Here is a 24,119-nt window from a genome sequence, read left to right as displayed (position 1 = left end):
ACAACACCAATCTAAATAAAATCAAAGTTAAGTTTATAGTTATAAGCAATTTATTTTTCTTTCAAACTTGAACCAAACCTAAGATTGAACACCAATGCTTATGCGAAAAAAACGTAATTGGCTAAAATATATTTATTAGGATGAATATTAAAATTATCATTTAAAAAAATATATAAAAGATAAAAATTTCATTTATTAAAAAATTTAAATATTTATTATTACTAATTTTATCATGTGTCTTTAGCTAATCTTTAAAAAAAAATAATTTGGCCCATTTGCGAACGTCAATAACTAATTTATATTTTGGGAAATATTGGCCAAAAAAGGTTAATTTTTTTTAGTTATTAAAAAATTTTTGATGTAACACTCAATTATTGAATTTTATAATATTTTTTAAAATTTTGGGAATAGAATAATATGCTTCGATTTTATGGAAATTTTTTATTTTTTAAATTCTGGGACAGAAAGCTAAGAATATATTATTCTGTCTCCAAAATTTTAAAAACACCGTAAAATTCAATATCTGAATGTTATACCAAAATTTAACGAATATTTTAAAAAATAAACGTCCACAAAGCCCTAACATCGAAAAGCTTTTACAAACTACAAAGTAGCACTGACCAAAAAACAAAAAAGTGGCACAGAATACGATTCGGGTCGGGTCACGCGGGAACTAAACAACCCAACCAACACCAAAAGTCAAGTCTTCTAAAGAAAAAAAAAAAGTAAAAAAACAAAAACGAAAACCATTCTACACTTTCAGTGTCACTCCTTCTCTGTTGTGACTTCACATTCTTCTTTCAGTTTCAAATTTCAACCAAGGTACCACTTTCTTGCCGAGTTTGTCTTTTCATTCTCCTCATCGATTTCTGCTCAACAAGAAAACACCGTTCCCTTTTTCTTAATACAGTTTTTGTTGTTTGCTTCAATTTCTTTTAACGGGTTCTTGTTTTTCTCGTTGATATTATTCGTTTTGTGGCATTTTCACAGCAAGAGGCATTGTGTTTGGGAAATTTGGAATTTAGGGTTACTTGTTCGCGCGGGAACTAAAACACTGATATTGATTGTTGTCATCGCTTCTTTTGGCACAACACAACTCTTTTTCTTTTTGGCTTCTTTTTTCGTGGAGTCTGATTAGAGCTGAAGAGGAAGATGGTTGAACGAAAGCAATTCAAGACAAGGTTATGTGTTCCTTATCAGAGAGGACGCTGCACGCGTCATAATTGCAACTTTGCGCATGGCAATGCTGAGTTGCGAAGGTTCTCTGCCACTTATAATGGTAAAACTTTTCATCTTTGAATTGCTTGTTTATTTTTATTTTTGTGTGGGACACTCTGATAGTATTACTTGAATTTATTCGGGTGAAATTGCCTTTCACATGTTAATAACTGACTGGGTTAGGTTAGGTTCCTTTTGTTTGTCGAGAATAATGTTTTGGTGTAAGTTTCTTGAAGAAGAAAATGTGTAGTTGATTGATTTCAGTTCGTTTTGTTTCTCAGTATTTGTCAAATAATGTATGGTGTAGCTCCTTGGACGAAGGATGAAGCTTCTTTATACTGTGACTCTGTGCTTGTTTTTTATTTGAGTAGAAATTTATCAGACTAGGAAAGTCATGCATGAACAGAAAGGAGATGCAGCACGAGGGTTTTTATGCTCAATGCAGTTAGCTGTTAGGTAGTTTAAAATATTTTAGATATGGGCATATTATTTGAATTTATGCACATAAAAATAAAGTGAACCTGAGCAGTTTGAGTATCTGTGTGCTGGACTGATTCTTATTGAAATTCAATAAAGAAACAATGGGTAAGAGGACCATGATCGCATTGGTTAATCATTAAATGTTGTTTTGTTGCCATTTATCTTGCCTATGCCATAAAAAAAATTGAGAATGTTATTTTTTGAAATGGTCAAATCCATCATTCTTCTTGGTTACTCTATTCTTGATTGTATATTGGCGCAGCCTATAGTTGCTTGTGTATCATCACAACCACTGCTTTTCTTAATTTGTTATCGTTCCAACTTCTTTCTCTTTTTTATTTTCAAATACGTAGTGCGTTTTCAACTAGTTAATTTGCACCTTCACATGAAAGTGGTAATACCAACTTACCCAAATGTCTATAGTCATGCACTTTGCGGAGGCGGTATATCTTCGATCAATCTTTTTCCATACGGCTTCTTTTCACTCTAATGTGGCTATTGGTCCCACTGTTGCTCTCACAGTATTTCCAGTCAAATATTTAATCATAGCCCTATTCGCTGCCTTGTTTTTTGATACACTATTCTTCAATTTGTTTAGCTGGATTCCATATTTCTTAAAGGAGTGAGGATCTCAATACATATCTGACATACTGGACCTGATGTACTTTGATTCTGTGTCAGCATAGCCAGAAGCTTAGATATGCAATAACAAGTAGCATATGAGAATAATGTCAAATTAGTTTGTCAAGGATAGGACATCATCACATTACCTTGTTGAAACTGTTGCATTTCCAGCAGTATGGGCATTTCATTTTAGATGAGTGGTTCTTCAGGATGGATGCTTCTGGTTGAAACTAGTCTTGGCATAGCATTTTCTTGTCAACCATTTTTATGCTTCATTACATGAATATGTGGAACTACTGTGTTTCGTGAAGGATCATGATTATGCTCATGTGGATATGTCTGCTTGCATTATATCTTGATCAGAAGCAAGTTCAGCAAATTTCCCAATTATTTTATGCCCAAATTCTACTGCCAGAATGCATGGAGCTTATGTTGTTCATTTTGACTGATATTTCTGTATTTACTGTGGCTACTTGGGCAATGGCAAAGTGGAACCATTAACAGAAATGATGTCCGGAGAAATCAAGTCTGATAGCATGTGGATTGTTTTTTTGGTTTACTAAGCATCTTGGATATATCTCTGCATTTGAGATTGAAATCATTAAATTCATATGTTACTGCTTATCAAGATGAGGATCTGAACTGTCCTTAACCCATTGTTACCTTGATTACACTCCAAAGCTAAAACTACATACATGGGTTTTACCATATCTGTCATAGTATGAGGGCTGCTAGTTTCTGTTCCCTTTTTGCTCTCATCAGGGAGGCTCTATTACTATTCATTATTATGTTTCTCAGTTTCTCTTATTATTCCAGTTAATGGTAAGTGTGGTCTTGTTATTGTTTTTTGTATTTTTATTTTGTTTGCATCCATTGCTTTTGATTTTGGTCTGTAGCAATGGAATTTCTTGTCTTATTGCAGGTAGGAAAGACTTAGCCAATGACTTGAGGGATACACTAGACAGAAGGTATTTATCACCTCGAAGGCACTCGCCAACTCGAGATGGTAGAGGACACCAGGCCATTCATGGTCAGATGCATCTTCATATCTCTGTTTACTTTCATTGTTTTCTTTACTAATTCTTAATGTAGTTCTGTTCTGGTGTTAGCACTGCAGCTTTAGTAACACTCAATAAATGGTTTTTATTTCCATTTATAAATTTTACCTTTTTCTTACATTGCAAGAATGATCTTTCTAAAATCTCGAAACTAGATCTTAAGCAAGGTATTGTTTGAGGCATGGCTGTCAATTTCAGATGCCTGTTATTTGAAAAACTACAGGTAGTTTCATGCCGTCCTTATGACATATATAAATGTTTAAAAAAAAGTCATGGGCAATAAAACTCATTCATTATCAATAATGAAGTATCATAAACCCTTCCATAGTCTATAACTAAAAAACCCTCAATGGTTAAAACATAAACCAGAAATCGACGGGAGCAGCAGCCACAATAACCTAGAGAGTAGAGGCTAAAAGGAAGAAAAAGTATAGGACATTGAGAGATGGAGATGGAAAATATTAAAATAAAACAGACAGAGAGGGCAAGAGAATCAAAGAGGGAAATAGAAGAAAAAAGGAAGAACCTGATGGTGGTTTGGTGTTGTTCTTGTTTGTCAGATGTGAGCACTGCTTGATGTAGTGCCGCCAGAAGAGAGAGCCAAATGAGAGTGAGGAGAAAGGATCCAGTTCACAAAAAAAAAAAAAAACCCCTAAGGTATTCCTTTAAAACAATTAAAAAGAAAAGAGGAAATGGAAATTATTTAAATGCTCTCTCATTATGTCAATAATGGTAAGAAATATGGGGCAAAATAGGATCTCCAACAACAAACCAAATAAAGTCCACTACTACGCCTTTACAGCTGCAACTGCAAAAACGATATTCTGTCATTGAAATAGCAGTTACCCTCTGCTCTGCTGTTATCACGCACTATTGCAGCGCAACTAATATCTATGATTCGAGGCACAGTTTTTGTTTGTGGGTATGTTTATTTTGTTTCTTAATACCTATGGTTTGAGACAACTTTTTTATAGGTGCATTTGCTTCAATCTTTTCATGTGTGTAGTTTGAGGCACATCATTTATACGAGTGCATTTGTTCTTATACATGCAAATGCACGTGTTGTTTACTTAATGATTTTCTCCTTTTCCTGTTTCCTAATCTTCCTTGAATTGAAAATTGTAGAACACAGTCCGTCAAGATCCATGGAGAAAAAAAGGTAATTTAACATGAATCACTATTGATAGTATGACTTACTGCCTTCGAGCTTTTAGCAACTCAGCATTGTTGTCTACTATTTGGTCGTTGTTGAAATGTGAATGTGTATTAAATTAAAATATGCCATATTTGAGAGAAACAGGAAATTATTATTCTCTTTGAAAAGAAAAGATTTGCAATTTGACATTGATTTGGGAGAGGCAACCATTGAAGGGAGTGGAGACTGCCAAACTATTGGGCGATAATCAATGCATCATCGTGATTCATAAGAGATGAAAAAATTTAGAAGCAGCATGCATGCTAAGTAGACTTAAATTGGCAATGTGAACTTTCCATGTTCTCTAGTTGCTCGGAAAGTGTTGTTTAATAATTAGAGTTACAGGCTTAACCATGTTCAGCATATGATACATGAGGGAACTTCAAATATTAAACTTAATGACTGGAATATGCCTCTCTCAGGGCCAATCTTCAATTCGTTCATTCATCATTTCATTTTATTTCGGATTCTGATCAATCTATTTGTCTAAATATCAGTTATTGCCATCGCAGTGACAGAAGACATTGGAGAAAACAGGGCATTACTGGCCAAAGTGATATTTCTGCAAGCTTGAAAGTCTCAGATAGAATTCAAGAACCGGTTAAAGAAGGAAAATTCGTTTCTTCTTGTTCTAGAAATACACTTGAGGAGCAGGTTTTTAATTTTTCTTTCAGAAATTCATTCTCAAAATCATCTTACGTGTTCTGTGAAAACTTGTTTACGTTATTAATTCTTGGAACTGTGTGCAGTTAAAGAAAGTACAGTTGGATATCAGGACTTTTGAGGACCGAAAATTCCAACTATCGGTTAGATTCATATCTCTTAGTTGCATTTTACTTTTAATTCTCAGGCTTCTCTATATGTTTTGTCTTTGTTATCTAAACACTTGGTAGGTTGGCTATCTCAACTATCATGCATATTTCTAATTGTTTTGTAAGTTTGTGCTATTTGAAATTATTTCTCAGAAGTGGTTTTATTGAAGTTTCTTCCTAGATTGGTTGGGGCTAATGATGCTTATAGTCTTGTGGGGGCAGTGGCTAGGTCTTAGCTCTTATGATGTGGGCTTGTGCATTTTAGAATTCTGCTATGGCAAGGTGTCTCTGCTTCTGACGCTGAGGTGTTTGTTTCATGAGAATATTTATGGAATTCACCTTCAAATTCATTTCCTTAATATAAAAATAGGAAAAGAAAATCCATCGTCTTTTCAGTTGATGGATACTAAATTACTAATGGTCCTATTGGAGTTGGGAGAAAATTCGATTCAATACCTTTTTGACTTTCAATGTATGAATATAAAAAGGTTTACCTGGATGAGAGTGCTCAAGAAGTGGATAGCCTTAATTCTAGAATTCAGGAACTTGAAGCTCAGTTAGTTAAAGAGAATGAGGAGTGTAAAAGGTACTGCATCTTTCCTAGATGTACGTGTTTTTAATTAATAACCCCTTTGCATTAATCATTTATTGCCAACAATGTTCCTTTTCCTGGCATTTTTCTTTTGTTCAATGGAAAATTCAGAATCAATTCTGGAATAAGGAAGTTTATCAGAGTGTACAATCATAATTCGCAGCTACAAGAAGAACTGAAGAGGTAAGTTACATAATATCGTTGCTGTTTGTTTTCATAGTTTGATGTCTCTCTATGCTTTTTTTCTTGAATTGATTATTTATTTATGTTTTTCTATTTTAATTGGGGGACGATTTTTGTGTTCAACATGGTTGTTTAATGTAGATCACAAGTCCGACTTCAAAGGCTTGGTGATCAACTTGTCTCGGATATTGCTAGAATTGGTGCTGAGGAAGAAGATCTAAGCATTGATATTGTAAGCAATGGTGAGAATAATAGTCATCCTCCAATCCCCAAACATAATGCCGAACAGAATGATGCATCTCCCCATGGAAAAAAGCTGCATGTGCATGCTGAGCAGGATGTATTGGAAGAGTTAAAACAAGGTAGTAGTTTTGGAAAATACAGTGTAGAAACAGTTCTGTTTACAGTGAAAAAAATGGTAACAATTGTTGTGAGCTGTGACTTCTTTGTCGCTTTTGTTCTGGTAATTACTCACGGTTATTGCAATTGCCTCTCTATTTTGTATACTGAGCTGAATTCTTGTTACGTGCATACAGATAGATCAAAAGTTGGGAATTCGGTTGAAACAAGAAGAAACAGGAAGCGATCTCGTTGGAATTTGCCTGCTCAATTGAATGACAAGGATAATGTAGGCCTTGAAACTCCAAACGATGGAACTGAAGATGCTAGGCCTTTAGATATTGAAAGCAAGCAGAAGAGAGGAAAGCTGAATTCTTCTGACAACCTTTCTTCAGAAAAGGTACAAATTCAATTAGTTATTGGTAGCTATGCCACTATCTATGTGGGCACTCTATGCTTTTGAGGTGTTATAATTCTTCCTGGGTTGTCTGTGAACCTCGTGTTACCATTTTTCAAATTAATTCATATATTAAGCTGCTCTATTGTCTATACCCTGCATGGTGTAATTAATATTTTGCAAAGTGGACTTTTGTCATTCAAGCTGACCTTTGTCTATTCTTCTCTATCAATGTGAAGTTGAAGGAATTTAGGAATGAAGTGCCGTCAACAAGCATGGCAGCTCATGTGTTTGACGAGGAAGTTGAGATTGTATTTGATGACAGAATTGACCTCAACGAAATTGCACATACAGAAAATGACAATGAAGTGGCATTAGAGGTGAAGGGCGTACCCCTAATGCTTCCCCCAGCATTGATTCCCCATACCAATTATTCGCAGGTTAGTTATTCCTCAGATATTTCTTTTTAAATCTTATCAGACTAATTTAATTACTTTTGATCTTTTGTTCTATAGATACTGCATTTTTGTTTTGACAAAATGTGGTTTCATTATGCTAATGTAATTGCTGTCTATGCACATCAACTATGAACTTATATAAATTATACCCGAGTTTAGAAAAGTTCAATTGTCCCCAATAAACTTAACACTTGCAAACAAAACCCCTTTTATCAAGCAAATGATTACAGGATTACTGTAAAGGTTTTGTGACCTGCGTACGTATCAGTCAAACATGTTTTAACATTCAATATATAAAAATCATTTCTGCCATCATTGCAAAATGCAAATGAAAACAGGGCTTTAATGCATGAAATTTCGGGCAGCCTTTTATTATGCCTTATAAACTCAAATTATGAAGTTTATGCGTTATCCAATTTTCATGTATTCAAACTTTCCAAATTCTGCATCACAAAAGTTTAGGGTGTATAGTGCAATTTACACTCTTCTATGACCATAAGTATATTGTTAATCACTTAATTGCATTGAAAATCAGACATTTGTTGTTAAAGACTTAAAGACCATTTCAATCTCGTGCAGTACGAGGGGGACGACGAGAATGTGGACGTGGATGGTCTTGATGAAGGGGGAAATGTGGATATTGTCTGATTAACATTATGGAGTAGCAATTTCTAACCTCTGGTGATGTAAAAGTAGATTTTGAAAGCGACCAAATATCTTGAATAGAGCATTTTGGAATACGTTAGGATGTAAAACGGTGGAAGAAACAAATGACGTTAGTACTTTGTCTATATACTGTAGCACTTATTAGTGATATGATTTATACAGAACACTTGTATAATAGTCTTCATGACTCGGATTTTCGGTGGTTCAGCTTCAATTATTGGAATGGTTTTATATTATCAACCATAACATGCAATTTTCTACATTTTCTGGCTTTTACGGTTTATGTAGTTAAATAGATGTTCTTATTTAAATTCACACGGCTTTCATATGTGTGAAAATTCTTACTACTGTAGTAAAAGGTGGAATCTAGACAAGAAATATGATATGACATTTTATATAGATTGGGAAAATTAAATGAGAAGATTCGCTCCCTCTGCATATAAAAGATGTTGGGAAAATGATGCTCTACCAGCTACCTGGAGAGTTTAATATCATTGATTTTTTAGTTTACATCTGAATTTTACTATTTCGAATTTGATTTAATGATGTATTAGATCTTTAGTTTTTATTTTGTCAATTTTTTTCATTTTGAAAGAATTTAATCCTGAGAAGATTTTTTTTATTGTTCCACACTAATTCAAGGTTTTTTTTTTCTTATTTTTTTATTTATGGTCATGCAGTTGAAGTTGATGACATTAAAAAATGATCATATTAGATGTACATTAAAATTATCTATATAAAAAAATATACATTAAAATTTAAAATATATATTAAAAATTAGTTAAATTATAACGAAGCTGATTTTAACATGTAAATAGTATTTTTGATTAACAAATCGTAAGTTTCGAGCGTTTACAAGTGAATAATGATAAAATAAACTCACTATGTAAGGTAAAGTATTTTTTGTCTTATGATGGCTACATGCAAATTTGCACCGAAAAAATTGCGCGTTTGCTATTAAGAAAAGAAAATTAGTACTAGCTGGTAATATATATATTCTGTTTGATTGATGCCTCGAGAGGAGTGAACATTTGAGATAGAAGTATATTTTGTCTTGCTAGACGTTGACGGAGAACGTCAGAAATTAATCTAAAAATAGAATAAAAAGTGGTGTAATTAGTTGCTAATTAATTTTCATATGGAGGTAACGTTGGGGTTAAATAGCGTTATGGGGAGGCTTTGTGCTTTACCTACATGTGAGATCAATGGAAAAGAAAATCGGACCGTGCATATTGGGAGAGCTAATCGGACGGTCCGTCTTCAACGCACAACACGGAGGGTCCGAGTTGTGAACGAGCTTCCACGCGTCGCACCTCTCTTGCTCTCTAGGATGGTGCCCCCTCAACCAGCAATGAAGTCTTTACTACCCAACCTACCTCCGAAACTCCCTCAAACTATCATTTTCATCTATCCCTACCCACTCAGTAGCCACATTCTTCCTTCTTCTTCATCCTTCAACAACACACACAATCCCTTCATACAAAACAGATCAAGATGCCGAAGAAAAAAAAATATAGAGATGTTGATCGTCCTGAGTATGATATTGTAAATTATTTCAGCTATGATGACTATGTAAGTGTATTTATTAATTTTTTTTGAATATTTCAAAATCAGTATTAGTGTTGTTAGAAAGTTAATTATAGTTATTGTTTGAGATAGTTTAAAAGATATATAACAACCTCAATATTATTATTATTCTTAATGTTATCATCATTATTATTTTTATTATTTAAAATTATAATTACAGTTGTTAGAGTTTTAGTTATAGTTGTTGTTGCGTGGTGTAGTAGCGTTTAAGTTTAGGATAGTACATTATTATTATTATTATTATTATTATTATTATTATTATTATTATTATTTAAAAATTTACTGGTTATTACTAGAAATTTAATTAAGATGGTTGTTGTTAGTAGTTCAAGTTAAGAGGGTGACATTATTATTATTATTATTATTATTATTATTATTATTATTATTATTTAGAAATAAATATACTGATTATTTTTAGAAATTTAATTAAAATAGTACATTATTATTATTATTATTATTATTATTATTATTATTATTATTATTTAAAAATTTATTGATTATTACTAGAAATTTAATTAAGATTGTTGTTGTCAGTAGTTCAAGTTAAGAGGGTGACATTATTATTATTATTATTATTATTATTATTATTATTATTATTATTATTATTATTTAGAAATAAATATACTGATTATTTCTAGAAATTTAATTAAGATTGTTATTGTTAGAGGATTTTGGATTAACAATTAGAGTTTGTAAAATATAATACAATGTGTTAGCAGGCCATGTAGAAGCGGGTCATCTTAGGGCGATCTTTGGTCACGCGTTTTAGAAATCGATTGGGTACGAATCGTGGCCCGAAGCAGGCCATGTAGAAGAACCAGATCTGAAATCTTCTTCACGACACACACCTTTTTGTTCATATATATACGCACCCATAACTCGGACCCAGCGATTACTTGCTTCTGATTCAAAAAATTATAATACTCAAATCGAACCATGCGACTTCTTTTAGGATTTTTAAATCAAAATTTAAACACACACCCAAATCGGACACTGCGATTACTTGCGTCGGATTCAAAAAAAACTATGAAACCCTAATCGGACCATGCGACTTCTCAAACCCATTTTTAATTAATCTTTAAACACTCACAACACGGAGGGTCTGATTAGGGTGTTGCTGCATTTTCAAATTTTTCCTCCATTCAAATCGGACCATCCGATTTTGGCACCCTATTTTCGTTGCAAAGTAGTCGTACGGTCCGAGTTCTCCAACCTGCTACTGAGCAAAAAGCTGCCCCACACAATGGTCTAGCTCTCATGTGACCCATATCCATGCGAAACACAACCCTGGTCTCCATAACAAAAAAAAATGAGCCGTAATTAGTGGTGGCAAATAGGCAAGTTTGTCTTGTCCGGCCCTCCCAAAAACTTGCTATTTGGCGGGTTGGTGTGCCTCACCCATCTAGTAAGGACTGTAAGGCGGTCTCGAATGTCTTTTTCATCTCGCTTAACGGCAGCCAATTTTTTTAATTATTTTTTTATTAATAAACTATTAAATATTAAACAATATGTATAATTTTACAACTATTTTAATAAATTTATAATTTTTAAAGACATAAAAAACTATAATTTTTAAATTCAAAGACATTAAAGTCTTTATAATTCTAAATATGTAACAAACATAATCATCAAGCAAGTTTTTTGAAACAAAAAATAAAACTAAAATTGTAAAAAATAAAATATTAGAATAAATATTATCCAAAACATATAATTAAATATTTTTAAATCTCTAATCAATCAAATATAGAACATAATCCAAATTATAACGTCACCAAAAAACAAAATCCAAATTATAACATCTTCAATTTAAAAAAAAAACCTACGGGCCCGCCCTGTCCACCAAAACCCACCAAAGTCCGCGGATTAGGCGGTGCGGGTTAGACGAATTTTTTAATGATGGCGGTTTCAAATTTTCAGCCCGGTTCGCCTTTTTGAGCGAGTTACGCGGGCCGGGCCGGTGGGTTTCGACTCGTTTTCCACCTCTAGGTGTAATACAGGTATATTAGTGCATAGTGTGTTATGTAGAGATGTGGACCTATAACTTGACTGTGCTACAAAACGCAAGTTGCGTTTGCCAGAAAAAAAAAAGTAAAATGGTTGCTGCAAAAAGGAAACCACATTTCGAAACGTGTCCCCTGCATACAGACACACCTACAACTTTGATCTTTTTTGCCTTGGAAGACGCCAAACGCAGCTTGCGTTTTGCAAGTGGCAGAGCATAGTACAAAGTATGTTTTGCAGGGAATATACTTGCATGTTCGACATGTGTACTGAGAGGAAATTTTATATGCTTCGCCCAACCATTTGCGTTTTGCGTGGAGAAAGAGAAAGAAGTGTTCCTGTATTTTGAGTGAAAGAGAAGTGTTCTTCAGGAGAAGGAAGAAGGAAAAAGCTTGTGTGAGGAGTAAAATCAGTGAAAAAAAAAGGTTCATAATTTTATATTAGCTCAAGAATATATTATTGAACATCTGAAAAATCCTCAATCGGTATGTATATTTTTTATTTTAATTATAAATAATTTGATTTATTTGTGTTGTTATTAGTAAATTTTTGCTATATAATGTTCGTGTTAGTTATGATTATTATTATTACTGTTGTTGTTGTGGTATTACCTGGTGATTATTGTTATGTTATTATTTACTATTACAATATGTTTTTATTATTAACACTATAAGAAATATCGTTAAAATTGACGGTCAAATCGACGGTAATACTGTCGATAATATTAAAAATCGACGGCAAAATTGACGTCGAGTGATCGCTTTTAAATGTATTGATTTTTCAAAAATCTATTAAAATCAACGGCTTGGGGCTGTCGATAATATTAGTTTTGTATTTTTACATATTTAATAAAAGTGACACTTTAATTGTCGATAATATTATTAAAAAGCGACGAAAATGGTGACCGTCGATTTTTGACGTCAAAAAATACGTTGTTTCTTGTAGTGTACTATATTATTATTATTATTATTATTATTATTATTATTATTATTATTATTATTATTATTGTGTTAGAGCTACGTTTATTATTATATTATTATATTGTTATATTATTATTATTGTTGTTGTGGTTGTTGTTGTAGTACGGTGATTATTATTATTATTATTATTATTATTATTATTATTATTATTGTTGTTGTTGTTGTTGTTGTTGTTGTTGTTGTTGTTGTTTAGAACTACTGTTATTATTATATTGTTATATTATTATTATTATTGTTTATATTCTGGTTCATTACTTAGTCAGATTCAAAATGAATAAAGTTCAATCTACATACATTATACAAATTGACACTTTTCTGACCTCATAGAGGTCGGTTATAATGACATAAGCGCAGCTCTACTTATCTAAATAAGTAACCAACTCCTACTATCTCTCCTACTCATCTAGAAAGAAGATCTTAAAAGCCTCCCTAACAAAAAGGAGTAACAAACCCATCATCAAAGGTGAGACTACTCAAAAGGTGGTTATTGACTCTACGTTTACACTTATAAATACCCTGACACCCTCAGGTATTTTTTGAACCCAATTTACTAAAAAATTTGCTAAAATCCTTGCTAACTTAAGCATCGGAGTCCCTTGCAGGTACCATCCCCCAACCTTTACTCGTAAACAACTCGAACGGATTCATCCTCGTTGGAGAAGACATCGTACAAATCACCCAAAGGTGTTTGGACCTCACATTCAAGCCAAAAGCAACCCAGTTTTAGGTAACCTTTGGAACATTTGCGCCATTGTCGGGGATCTGAAAATTAAGACCGTACGATGGCGAATGACATCTCAGAAGATGGACACACAGCTTCAGATTCGGAAGTCCGAGATGAAGATCAACACAACGACGAGTGGGCATTAGTCATACCTCCTCGAGCTGATAGAGGAAAAGGTGTAGCCAGAGATGCGCAACCATCAAATCCTGAAGGAGACAGGATAAGCTCAGAAGTACACCGACCTGAAGGATCCGGGCCAAGGGATTCCACGGAGACCATGGGATTTGTCCACGGACATCAAGGTCAGCTAAAACAACTCGAGCAAGAGCTAGAGCGACGGCGAGAATCTGAAAGAACCCTGAGAAGGGAAGTTCGACGACGAAGAGAGCTAGAAGAAAAACTCTTAAAACTGAAGTTCGACTTTAAGGGCAGGAGAGCCCGTGCTGATCGAGAAGAAATGCCTCTAACAGGCGAAGATCCATTCATAGAAGATATCATGTGCGCTAAAGTTCATAGAAACTTTAAGAGCCCAGACATGGATCATTATGATGGAACCACCAATTTGAGGCATCATCTGAGCAATTTCAATAGCCGCATGTACTTGGCAGATGCATCGAACGCAACTCACTGTAAAGCCTTCACGACTACGTTAACCAAAGCGGCTGTGAAATGGTTTGATAGTTTACAACCTAGATCAGTCACGTGCTTCAACGATTTGGCAAAGAGCTTTCTTACCCGATTTTTCATAAAAAAAAAAAGGATAGGGTCAAGCATGCGCCAAGCCTTTTAAAAGTAAAGTAAGAAGTCGGGGAATATCTACGGTTTATATGGAAAGATTCAATAAAGCATGTTTAGAGATTCAGAACCTACCCATCGAAGCAATCATTATGGGACTAGTCAACGGCCTTATAAAGGCACCGTTCTCCCAATCCATATCAAAGAAGCACCTGACCTTTTTGTACGAGGTGCAAAAGCAAGCCGAAAAGTACATTAATATGGAAGAAACTGCTCGGTTGAGAGAGCCTGCCTCGAGGCAACACAACCCATATCCAGCCTGAGATAAAGAGAAAAAACCAAAGAAAAAAGAAGAATACAGCTCAGACAAAATTTGAAGGTATCACAACTACACTCCGTTACGAGTATCCCTTGTTGACGTCTACAGAAGAATCTATCACACGAAGAAGATTCCAGCTCTCAGACTGATCAAAAATAAAAAAGGTGGAAGTCATTCAAGATACTGCAAATAAGACAAAATTTATGGACATTCCACTAATGATTGTTATGACTTAAAAAATGTGATCGAGAAATTGGCTAGGAAAGTTTGGTTGGATAGGTATCTAGCAGACACGTCGGATGATCAGGGCAAGAGGAAAAGAGATGAAGAAGTGGTGCACGAAATTACAATCACACTTTTGCAATTCCGTACAACTAACCAGCAAGTGCACTGGGTCGTCCAAGTAATACCTTACGTGAGTAAGGGTCAATCCCACGGAGATTGTCGGCTTAAAGCAAGCTATGGTTATCTTGTAACTCTTAGTCAGGATATCAATAATTCTCAGATTTAATTGTAAAAAGTAAAAGAACATGAAATAAATACTTGTTATGCAGTAATGGAGAACATGTTGAGGTTTTGGAGATGCTCTGTCTTCAGAATCTCTGCTTTCCTACTGTCTTCTTCTTCACACACGCAAAGCTCCTTCCATGGCAAGCTGTATGTTGGTGGATCACCGTTGTCAATGGCTACCATCCATCCTCTCAGTGAAAATGGTCCAAATGCGCTGTCACCGCACGGCTAATCATCTGTCGGTTCTCACTCATGCTGGAATAGGATCCATTGATCCTTTTGCGTCTGTCACTACGCCCAGTACTTGTGAGTTTGAAGCTTGTCACAGTCATCCATTCCCAGATCCTACTCAGAATACCACAGACAAAGTTTAGACTTTCCGGATCTCAGGAATGGCCGCCAATAATTCTAGCCTATACCACGAAGGTTCCAATCTTAGATTAGAAACCCAAGAGATACACATTCAAGCTTGATTACATGTAGAACGGAGGTGGTTGTCAGGCACGCGTTTATAGGTGAGAATGATGATGAGTGTCACAGATCATCACATTCATCAGGTTGAAGTGTGAATGAATATCTTAGAATAGAAGCAAGCGTGATAGAATGGAAAACAGTAGTAATTGCATTAATTCATCGAAACACAGCAGAGCTCCTCACCCCCAACAATGGGGTTTAGAGACTCATGCCATAGAAGATACAATATGAAACGTGTAGAGTGTCATGAGGTACAAGATGAATCACTAAAAGTAGTTTTTATAGTAAACTAGTGACCTAGGTTACAGAAAATGAGTAAGCTAGAATAGTTAGTGTAGAAATCCACTTTCGGGACCCACTTGGTGTGTGCTTGGGCTGAGCATTGAAGCTTTCACGTGTAGAGACCTTTCTTGGAGTTAAACGCCAGCTTTTGTGCCAGTTTGGGCGTTTAACTCCAGCTTTCATGCCAGTTCTGGCGTTTTGACGTCAGAATTTCTATGCTGACTTGAAATGCCAGTTTGGGCTATCAAATCTCGGGTAAAGTATGAACTATTATATATTGCTGGAAAGCCCAGGATGTCTACTTTCCAACGAAATTGAGAGCGCACCAATTGGGCTTCTGTAGCTCCAGAAAATCCACTTCGAGTGCAGGGAGGTCAGAATCCAACAGCTTCTGCAGTCCTTTTTTAGCCTCTGAATCAGATTTTTGCTCAGGTCCCTCAATTTCAGTCAGAAAATATCTGAAATCATAGAAAAACACACAAAATCATAGTAAAGTCCAGAAATATGATTTTTGAATAAAAACTAATAAAAACATAATAAAAACTAACTAAAATATACTAAAAACATACTAAAAATAATGCCCAAAAGCGTATAAATTATCCGCTCATCACAACACCAAACTTAAATTGTTGCTTGTCCCCAAGCAACTAAAAATCAAATAGGATAAAAAGAAGAGAATATACAATGAATTCCAAAAACATCTATGACGATCAGTCTTAATTAGATGAGCGGGGCTATTAGCTTTTTGCTTCTGAACAGTTTTGGCATCTCACGTTTTCCTTTGAAGTTTAGAATGATTGGCATCTATAGGAACTCAGAATTCAGATAGTGTTATTGATTCTCCTAGTTCAGTATGTTGATTCTTGAACACAGTTACTTTATGAGTCTTGGCCGTGACCCTAAGCATTTTGTTTTCCAGTATTACCACCGGATATATAAATCCCACAGACACATAACTGGGTGAACCTTTTCAGATTATGACTCAGCTTTGCTAGAGTCCCCAATTAGAGGTGTCCAGAGCTCTTAAGCACACTCTTTTTGCTTTGGACCACGACTTTAACCGCTCAGTCTCAAGTTTTCACTTGACACCTTCACGCCACAAGCACATGGTTAGGGACAGCTTGGTTTAGCCGCTTAGGCCAGGATTTTATTCCTGTGGGCCCTCCTATCCACTGATGCTCAAAGCCTTGGATCCTTTTTATTTTACCCTTGCCTTTTGGTTTAAAGGGCTATTGGCTTTTTCTGCTTGCTTTTTCTTTCTTTCTTTTTTCTTTTCTTCTCTCTTTTTTTTTTTGTTTTTTTCGCCATACTTTTTTTTTTCTGCAAGATTTTTACTGTTTTTTCTTGCTTCAAGAACCATTTTTATGATTTTTCAGATTATCAATAACATTTCTCCTTTTCCATTATTCTTTCAAGAGCCAACACTTTTAACATTCATAAACAACAAATTCAAAAATATGCACTGTTCAAGCATTCATTTAGAAAAACAAAAAGTATTGCCACCACATCAAAATAATTAATCTGTTTTAAAATTCGAAATTCATGCACTTCTTTTTCTTTTTCAATTAAAAACATTTTTCATTTAAGAAAGGTGATGGATTCATTTTCATAGCTTTAAGGCATAAACACTTAGACACTAGTGATCATGTAATAAGACACAAACATAAATAAACATAAAGCATAAAAATTCAAAAAACAGAAAATAAAGAACAAGGAAATTAAAGAACGGGTCCACCTTAGTGATGGCGGCTTGTTCTTCCTCTTGAAGATCTTATGGAGTGCTTGAGCTCCTCAATGTCTCTTTCTTGCCTTTGTTGCTCCTCTCTGATTTCATGGAGGATAATGGGTTGCTTTTGTTGAGGTTCATGAGTGGGCTCTCTTGTTTGCTCCATCCTCTTTCTAGTGATGGGCTCTTGAGATGAATCTCTCCATCTCTCATGACTCGGAGTTGGAAGCAATTGCCTTCCCTTTCCTCTTCCTAGAGGTTTCTCTGGCCTTAGGTGCCATAAATGGTTATGGAAAAATAAAAAGCAACGTTTTTACCACACCAAACTTAGAAGGTTTGCTCGTCCTCGAGCAAAAGAAGAAAAAGGGTGTTATCGAAAGGTGTGAAGAAGAGATAGATAGAGTTGAGGTAGGTGGGGATCCTGTGGGGTCCACATATCCTGAGGTGGCAAGGATTTTTCATCCCTGCACCATGTGACGTGTAAACGCCCCCTTGATTACCAATCCTGGCGTTAAACGCCAGGTTGCTACCCATTTCTGGCATTTAACGCCATCTTTTCTCCCCCTTTCTGGCGTTTAACGCCAGCTCTGTGCCCCTTTCTGGCGTTAAATGCCCAGAATGGTGCCAGACTGGGCGTTTAACGCCCATTCTGCTACCTTTACTGGCGTTTAAATGCCAGTAAGCTTCTCCTCTAGGGTGTGCTGTTTTTGATACTGTTTTTCATTCTGTTTTGTTTTTTCAGTTGTTTTTGTGACTCCACATGATCATCAACCTAAAGAAAATATAAAATAACAATGGAAAATAAATATATATAATTAAAGAACATTGGGTTGCCTCCTAATAAGCGCTTCTTTATTGTCTTTAGCTGGACCTTGACTGAGCTTTTATTCTAGTCTCAGGTTTGAGCATTCTTGTTCAAAATTGCTCTCAAGATAATGTTTGATTCTCTGTCCATTAACAATGAACTTTTTGTCAGAGTCAATATCCTGAAGCTCAACATATCCATATGGTGACACACTTGTAATCATATATGGTCCCCTCCACCAGGATTTCAATTTCCCGGGGAATAATCTGAGCCTAGATTTAAACAGCAGAACCTTCTGTCCTGGTTCAAAGACTCTAGATGACAGTTTCTTGTCATGCCACCTTTTTTCTTTTCCCTTATATTTTTTTTGTATTTTCAAAAGCATTGAGTCTGAATTCCTCTAGCTCATTCAGCTGGATCAATCTTTTCTCTCCAACTAACTTAGCATCTAGGTTTAGAAATCTGGTTGCCCAGTAGGCCTTATGTTCTAGTTTCACGGGCAGATGACAGGCCTTGCTATACACAAGCTGGTATGGAGAGGTTCCTATAGGAGTCTTGAATGTTGTTCTGTATGCCCACAGAGCATCATCCAAGCTTTTTGCCCAATCCTTTCTATGGGCAATTACAGTCCGTTCTAGGATTCTTTTTAGTTCTCTATTAGAGACTTCAGCCTGCCTATTTGTCTCTGGGTGATATGGAGTTGCTACTTTATGGCTAATTCCATATCGGACCATAGCAGAGTACAGCTGTTTATTGCAGAAATGAGTGCCCCCGTCACTGATTAGTACTCTGGGAACACCAAACCTACTGAAGATATGTTTCTGGAGGAACTTCAGCACGGTCTTAGTATCATTAGTGGGTGTGGCAATTGCTTCTACCCATTTAGATTTGTAGTCTACTGCCACCAGAATGTAAGTGTTTGAGTATGATGGTGGGAAAGGACCCATGAAGTCAATACCCCATACATCAAACAACTCAATCTCTAAGATCCCTTGTTGAGACATGGCATAACAATGAGGTAAGTTACCAGCTCTCTGGCAACTGTCACAGTTACGCACAAACTCTCGGGCATCTCTATGGAGAGTAGGCCAGTAGAACCCACATTGGAGGACCTTAGTGACTGTTCGCTCACCTCCAAAATGTCCTCCATATTGTGATCCATGGCAATGCCATAGGATCTTCTGTGCCTCTTCTCTGGGCACGCATCTGCAGATCATTCCGTCTACACATCTCTTAAAGAGATATGGTTCATCCCATAAGTAGTACTTTGCATCAGAAATTAGTTTTTTCGTTTGCTGCCTGCTGTACTCCTTGGGTATGAACCTCACAGCTTTATAATTTGCAATGTCTGCAAACCATGGTGCTTCCTGAATGGCGAAGAGTTGCTCATCCAGAAAGGTCTCAGAGATCTCAGTAGGAGGGAAGGACACCCCTGCTACTGGTTCTATCCGGGACAGGTGATCAGCTACCTGGTTCTCTGTCCGTTTTCTGTCTCTTATTTCTATATCAAACTCTTGCAGAAGTAACACCCATCTTATGAGCCTGGGTTTTGAATCCTGCTTTGTAAGTAGATATTTAAGAGCAGCATGGTCAGTATACACAATCACTTTTGAACCTACTAAATAGGATTTAAACTTGTCAATGGCATAAACTACTACAAATAACTCTTTTTCTGTGGTTGTGTAATTCTTCTGTGCATCATTTAAAACACGGCTAGCATAGTAAATGATGTGCAAAAGCTTGTTATGCCTCTGTCCTAACACTGCACCAATGGCATGATCACTGGCATCACACATTAGTTCGAATGGTAATGTCCAGTCTGGTGCAGAGATGACTGGTGCTGTGACCAGCTTAGCTTTCAGGATTTCAAACGCCTGCAGACACTCTGTGTCAAAGACAAATAGGGTATCAGCAGCTAGCAGATTGCTTAGAGGTTTTGCAATTTTTGAAAAATCCTTTATAAACCTCCTATAGAATCCTGCATGCCCTAGAAAGCTTCTGATTGCTTTAACATTAGCAGGTGGTGGTAATTTTTCAATTACCTCCACTTTAGCTTGATCCACCTCTATTCCCTTGTTTGAAATTTTATACCCAAGGACAATTTCTTCAGTCACCATAAAGTGACATTTTTCCCACTTTAAAACTAGGTTGGTCTCTTGGCATCTTTTCAGAGCAAGTGCTAAATGGTCAAGGCAGGAGCTGAATGAGTCTCCAAATACTGAAAAGTCATCCATGAAGACTTCCAGAAATTTTTTCACCATATCAGAGAAAATAAAAAGCATGCACCTCTGAAAGGTTGCAAGTGCATTGCACAGACCAAAAGGCATCCTTCTGTATACAAATACTCCAGAAGGACATGTGAATGCTGTTTTTTCTTGATCCTGAGGATCTATTGCAATTTGGTTGAAGCCTGAATAGCCATCCAAAAAGCAGTAATAGTCATGACCTGCTAGTCTCTCTAGCATCTGGTCTATGAATGGTAAAGGAAAATGATCCTTTCTGGTGGATGTATTGAGCCTTCTGTAGTCAATACACATACGCCACCCTGTAACTGTTCTTGTAGGAACCAGTTCATTCTTTTTCATTGTGAACCACTGTCATGCCTCCCTTTTTGGGTACAACTTGGACAGGGCTTACCCAGGGGCTATCAGAAATAGGATAAATAATCCCATCCTCTAGTAACTTAGTGACCTCTTTCTGCACCACCTCCTTCATGGCTGGATTTAGCCACCTCTGTGGTTGAACCACTGGCTTAGCATCATCCTCCAATAGGATCTTGTGCATGCATCTTGCTGGGCTAATGCCCTTAAGATCACTTATGGACCACCCAAGAGCTGTCTTGTGTGTCCTTAGCACTTGAATGAGTGCTTTCTCTTCCTGTGGATTTAAAGCAGAGCTTATGATCACTGGAAAAGTGTCACCTTCTCCCAGAAATGCATATTTCAGGGATGGTGGTAGTGGTTTGAGCTCAGATTTTGGAGGCTTATCCTCTTCCTGAGGAATTTTTAGAGGTTCTTTTATTTTCTCTGATTCCTCCAGATCAGGCTGAACATCCTTAAAGATGTCCTCTAGCTCTGATTCAAGACTTTCAGTCATATTGACCTCTTCCACTAAAGAGTCAATAATATCAGTGCTTATGCAGTCATTTGATGTGTCTGGATGCTGCATAGCTTTGACAGCATTTAACTTGAACTCATCCTTATTGACTCTCAGGGTCACTTTCCCTTTTTGTACATTAATAAGAGTTTGTCCAGTTGCTAGGAAAGGTCTTCCTAGAATGAGAGTTGCACTCTTGTGCTCCTCCATTTCCAGCACTACAAAGTCAGTGGGAAAGGCAAATGGCCCAACCTTGACAATCATGTCCTCAATTATGCCTGATGGATATTTAATGGAGCCATCAGCAAGTTGAAGACATATCCGGGTTGGTTTGACTTCTTCAGTCAAGCCAAGTTTTCTGATAGTGGATGTAGGTATTAGGTTGATACTTGCTCCAAGGTCACATAGAGCTGTCTTGGTGCAAGCACCCTCTAATGTGCACGGTATCATAAAGCTTCCTAGATCTGTAAGCTTCTCTGGTAAGCTTTTCAGAATGACTGCACTGCATTCTTCAGTGAGAAAAACTTTTTCAGTTTCTCTCCAATCCTTCTTATGACTTAAGATCTCTTTCATGAACTTAGCATAAGAGGGTATTTGCTCAAGTGCCTCTGCAAATGGGATCTTTATTTCAAGAGTCCTGATATAGTCTGCAAAGCGGACAAATTGTTTATCCTATTCCGCTTGGCGGAGTTTCTGAGGATAAGACATCTTGGCTTTATATTCTTCAACCTTAGTTGCTGCAGGTTTATTTCCTACAGAGGTGGTTGGAGAAGCCTTCTTAGAGGGGTTACTATTAGCACTTGTAGGTGTCTGATCCCTCATTGGCATTTGAACGCCAGGATTGGGTGCTGGATGGGCGTTTAACGCCAACTTCCCACCCTTTTCTAGCATTTGAATGCCAGAACTGGACAAGGAATGGGCGTTCAACGCTAACTTTTCTCCCTTTTCTGGCATTTGAACGCCAGAAGTGGGCATCCACTGGGCGTTTGACGCCAATCTTTCACCCTTCTCTGGCGTTTTAACGCCAGAATTATTCCTCTCTGGGCTCTTGCTGTCCTCAAAGGGATTTTGGGCAGTGGTTTGGTCATCCTCTGTTAGTTGTTCCTTTCTTGGCTTTCTGCTACTTTGAGCTGATTTATTCAATGTCTTCCCGCTCCTTAATTGGACAGCTTGGCATTCTTCTGTTATCTGTTTAGATAGCTGCTGTCTTGTCTGATTCAATTGTGCTTCAATATTCTTGTTAGCCTTTTTAGTGTCTTGGAACATCTCTTTAATTTCTGCTAATTGTTTTGTCATAAGGAATAATTGCTGATTAAGTTCAACAATCTGTTCTTGAGGATTAGGATCAGTAGTTACTGTTCTAGCCTCTTCTTTTATAGAGGACTCACTGCTTGAGTACAGATGCTGATTTCTAGCAACCGTATCTATGAGTTCTTGAGCTTCTTCAATTGTCTTTCTCATGTGTATAGATCCACTAGCTGAGTGGTCTAGAGACATTTGAGCTTTTTCTGTAAGCCCATAGTAGAAGATGTCTAACTGTACCCACTCTGAAAACATTTCAGAGGGGCATTTCCTTAGCATCCCTCTGTACCTCTCCCAGGCATTATAAAGGGATTTATGATCCTCTTGTTTAAAGCCTTGGATGTCCAGCCTTAGCTGTGTCATCCTTTTTGGAGGATAAAATTGATTCAGAAATTTGTCTGATAACTGTCTCCATGTTTTTATGCTTGCTGTGGGTTGGTTGTTTAACCACCTCTTAGCTTGATCTTTTACAGCAAATGAAAACAGTAATAATCTGTAGACATCCTGATCCACTTCTTTATCACATACTATGTCAGTAATTTGTAAGAACTGTGCCAGAAACTCAGTAGGTTCTTCCTGTGGAAGACCGGAATACTGGTAATTTTGCTGCACCATGATAATGAGCTGAGGATTTAGCTCAAAACTGCTTGCTTTAATGGGAGGTATACAGATTCTACTCCCATATGCAGCTATAATGGGGTTAGCATATGACCTCAGAGTCCTTCTAGACTGTTCACTTCCACTTAGGTCCATGATGGAGAAAGGGAGATGATGTGAATTGCAAATAAAATATATTTTTAATTTTTTTTATTAAAAGTAACCGAATAAAATAAAACAAAATAAATGGGAGGTAAAATAAAAGTTTCGAAAATTAAGAGAAAAAGTAAAAAGATAAAAGAATAATTCAAATGCTAAAATGGCTAATTAATTAAAAAGATTTGAAAAATTCTAGATATGATTTTCGAAAATTAGAAGAAAATGGAATAAAAGCAAATTGAAAACTAAATTAATTAATTAATTAAAAAGATTTTGGAATCAGCAATCAGAAAGATATGATTGAAAATTATTTTGAAAAAGATATGATTGAGAAGATATGATTGCAATTTAAAAAAAAATATGATTGAAAAGATATGATTGAAGAAATTAACAAGATTTGATTTTTGAAAAAGATTTGAAGAGATCAATTTTTGAAATTAGAATTTTGACTTGACTAAAAAAAGATATATTTTGAAAATCTTTGACTATTTTAATGCAAAATTTCGAAATTTATGAGTAAAATAAGGAAAAGATATTTTTTATTTTTGAATTTTAATGAGGAAAGAGAAAAACAACAAAATGATACTAAACTTAGAAATTTTAGATCAAAACAAAGAGAACAAACAAGAAAACTTTGAATGTCAAGATAAACACCAAGAACACTTTGAAGATCAAGATGAACACCAAGAACAATTTTTTTGAAAATTTTTAAGTAAATAAAAGCACAAAAACACACCAAACTTAAAATTTTTAGAAAATCAAACACAAATTTTCGAAAATTTAAAGGAAAACACAAAGGA

At 35.9% G+C, this 24,119-nt stretch overlaps 1 protein-coding gene across 5 annotated transcripts; it reads left to right on the top strand.

The window, feature by feature from the left end:
- Positions 1 to 727: 727 nt before the first annotated feature.
- On the top strand, positions 728 to 8,284 carry LOC107629951 (Zinc finger C-x8-C-x5-C-x3-H type family protein). 5 transcript variants are annotated; one of them, XM_088509337.1, is made up of 13 exons: positions 728 to 822; positions 991 to 1,279; positions 2,297 to 3,144; positions 3,245 to 3,352; positions 4,506 to 4,539; positions 5,088 to 5,229; positions 5,325 to 5,381; positions 5,876 to 5,973; positions 6,091 to 6,162; positions 6,304 to 6,524; positions 6,699 to 6,901; positions 7,138 to 7,338; positions 7,936 to 8,284. In XM_088509337.1, the coding sequence occupies exons 5-13, from the start codon at positions 4,526 to 4,528 to the stop codon at positions 8,002 to 8,004; spliced, it is 1,077 nt and encodes a 358-aa protein (XP_088365463.1). In that variant the 5' UTR covers positions 728 to 822; positions 991 to 1,279; positions 2,297 to 3,144; positions 3,245 to 3,352; positions 4,506 to 4,525; the 3' UTR covers positions 8,005 to 8,284. The 5 variants fall into 5 exon arrangements, with proteins under 5 accessions (XP_088365463.1, XP_088365462.1, XP_016188404.1 ...); XM_088509336.1 differs by having other exon boundaries at positions 5,073 to 5,229; XM_016332918.3 differs by lacking the exon at positions 2,297 to 3,144.
- The last annotated feature ends 15,835 nt before the right edge of the window (positions 8,285 to 24,119 follow it).

Source organism: Arachis ipaensis, chromosome B3, assembly GCF_059453495.1.
Source record: "Arachis ipaensis isolate K30076 ecotype BB chromosome B3, ASM5945349v1, whole genome shotgun sequence".
Lineage (NCBI taxonomy): Eukaryota > Viridiplantae > Streptophyta > Magnoliopsida > Fabales > Fabaceae > Arachis > Arachis ipaensis.
Note: the sequence above shows the minus strand (reverse complement) of the source record. Positions and strands in the feature narration are given on the sequence as shown.

Coding starts and splice junctions, on each gene's coding strand:
- LOC107629951 (XM_021118314.2), top strand. CDS start 1,153: ATGGTTGAACGAAAGCAATTCAAGACAAGGTTATGTGTTCCTTATCAG. Junction 3,353..4,505: donor AGGACACCAGGCCATTCATG/GTCAGATGCATC, acceptor TGAAAATTGTAG/AACACAGTCCGTCAAGATCC. Junction 6,902..7,137: donor ACAACCTTTCTTCAGAAAAG/GTACAAATTCAA, acceptor ATCAATGTGAAG/TTGAAGGAATTTAGGAATGA.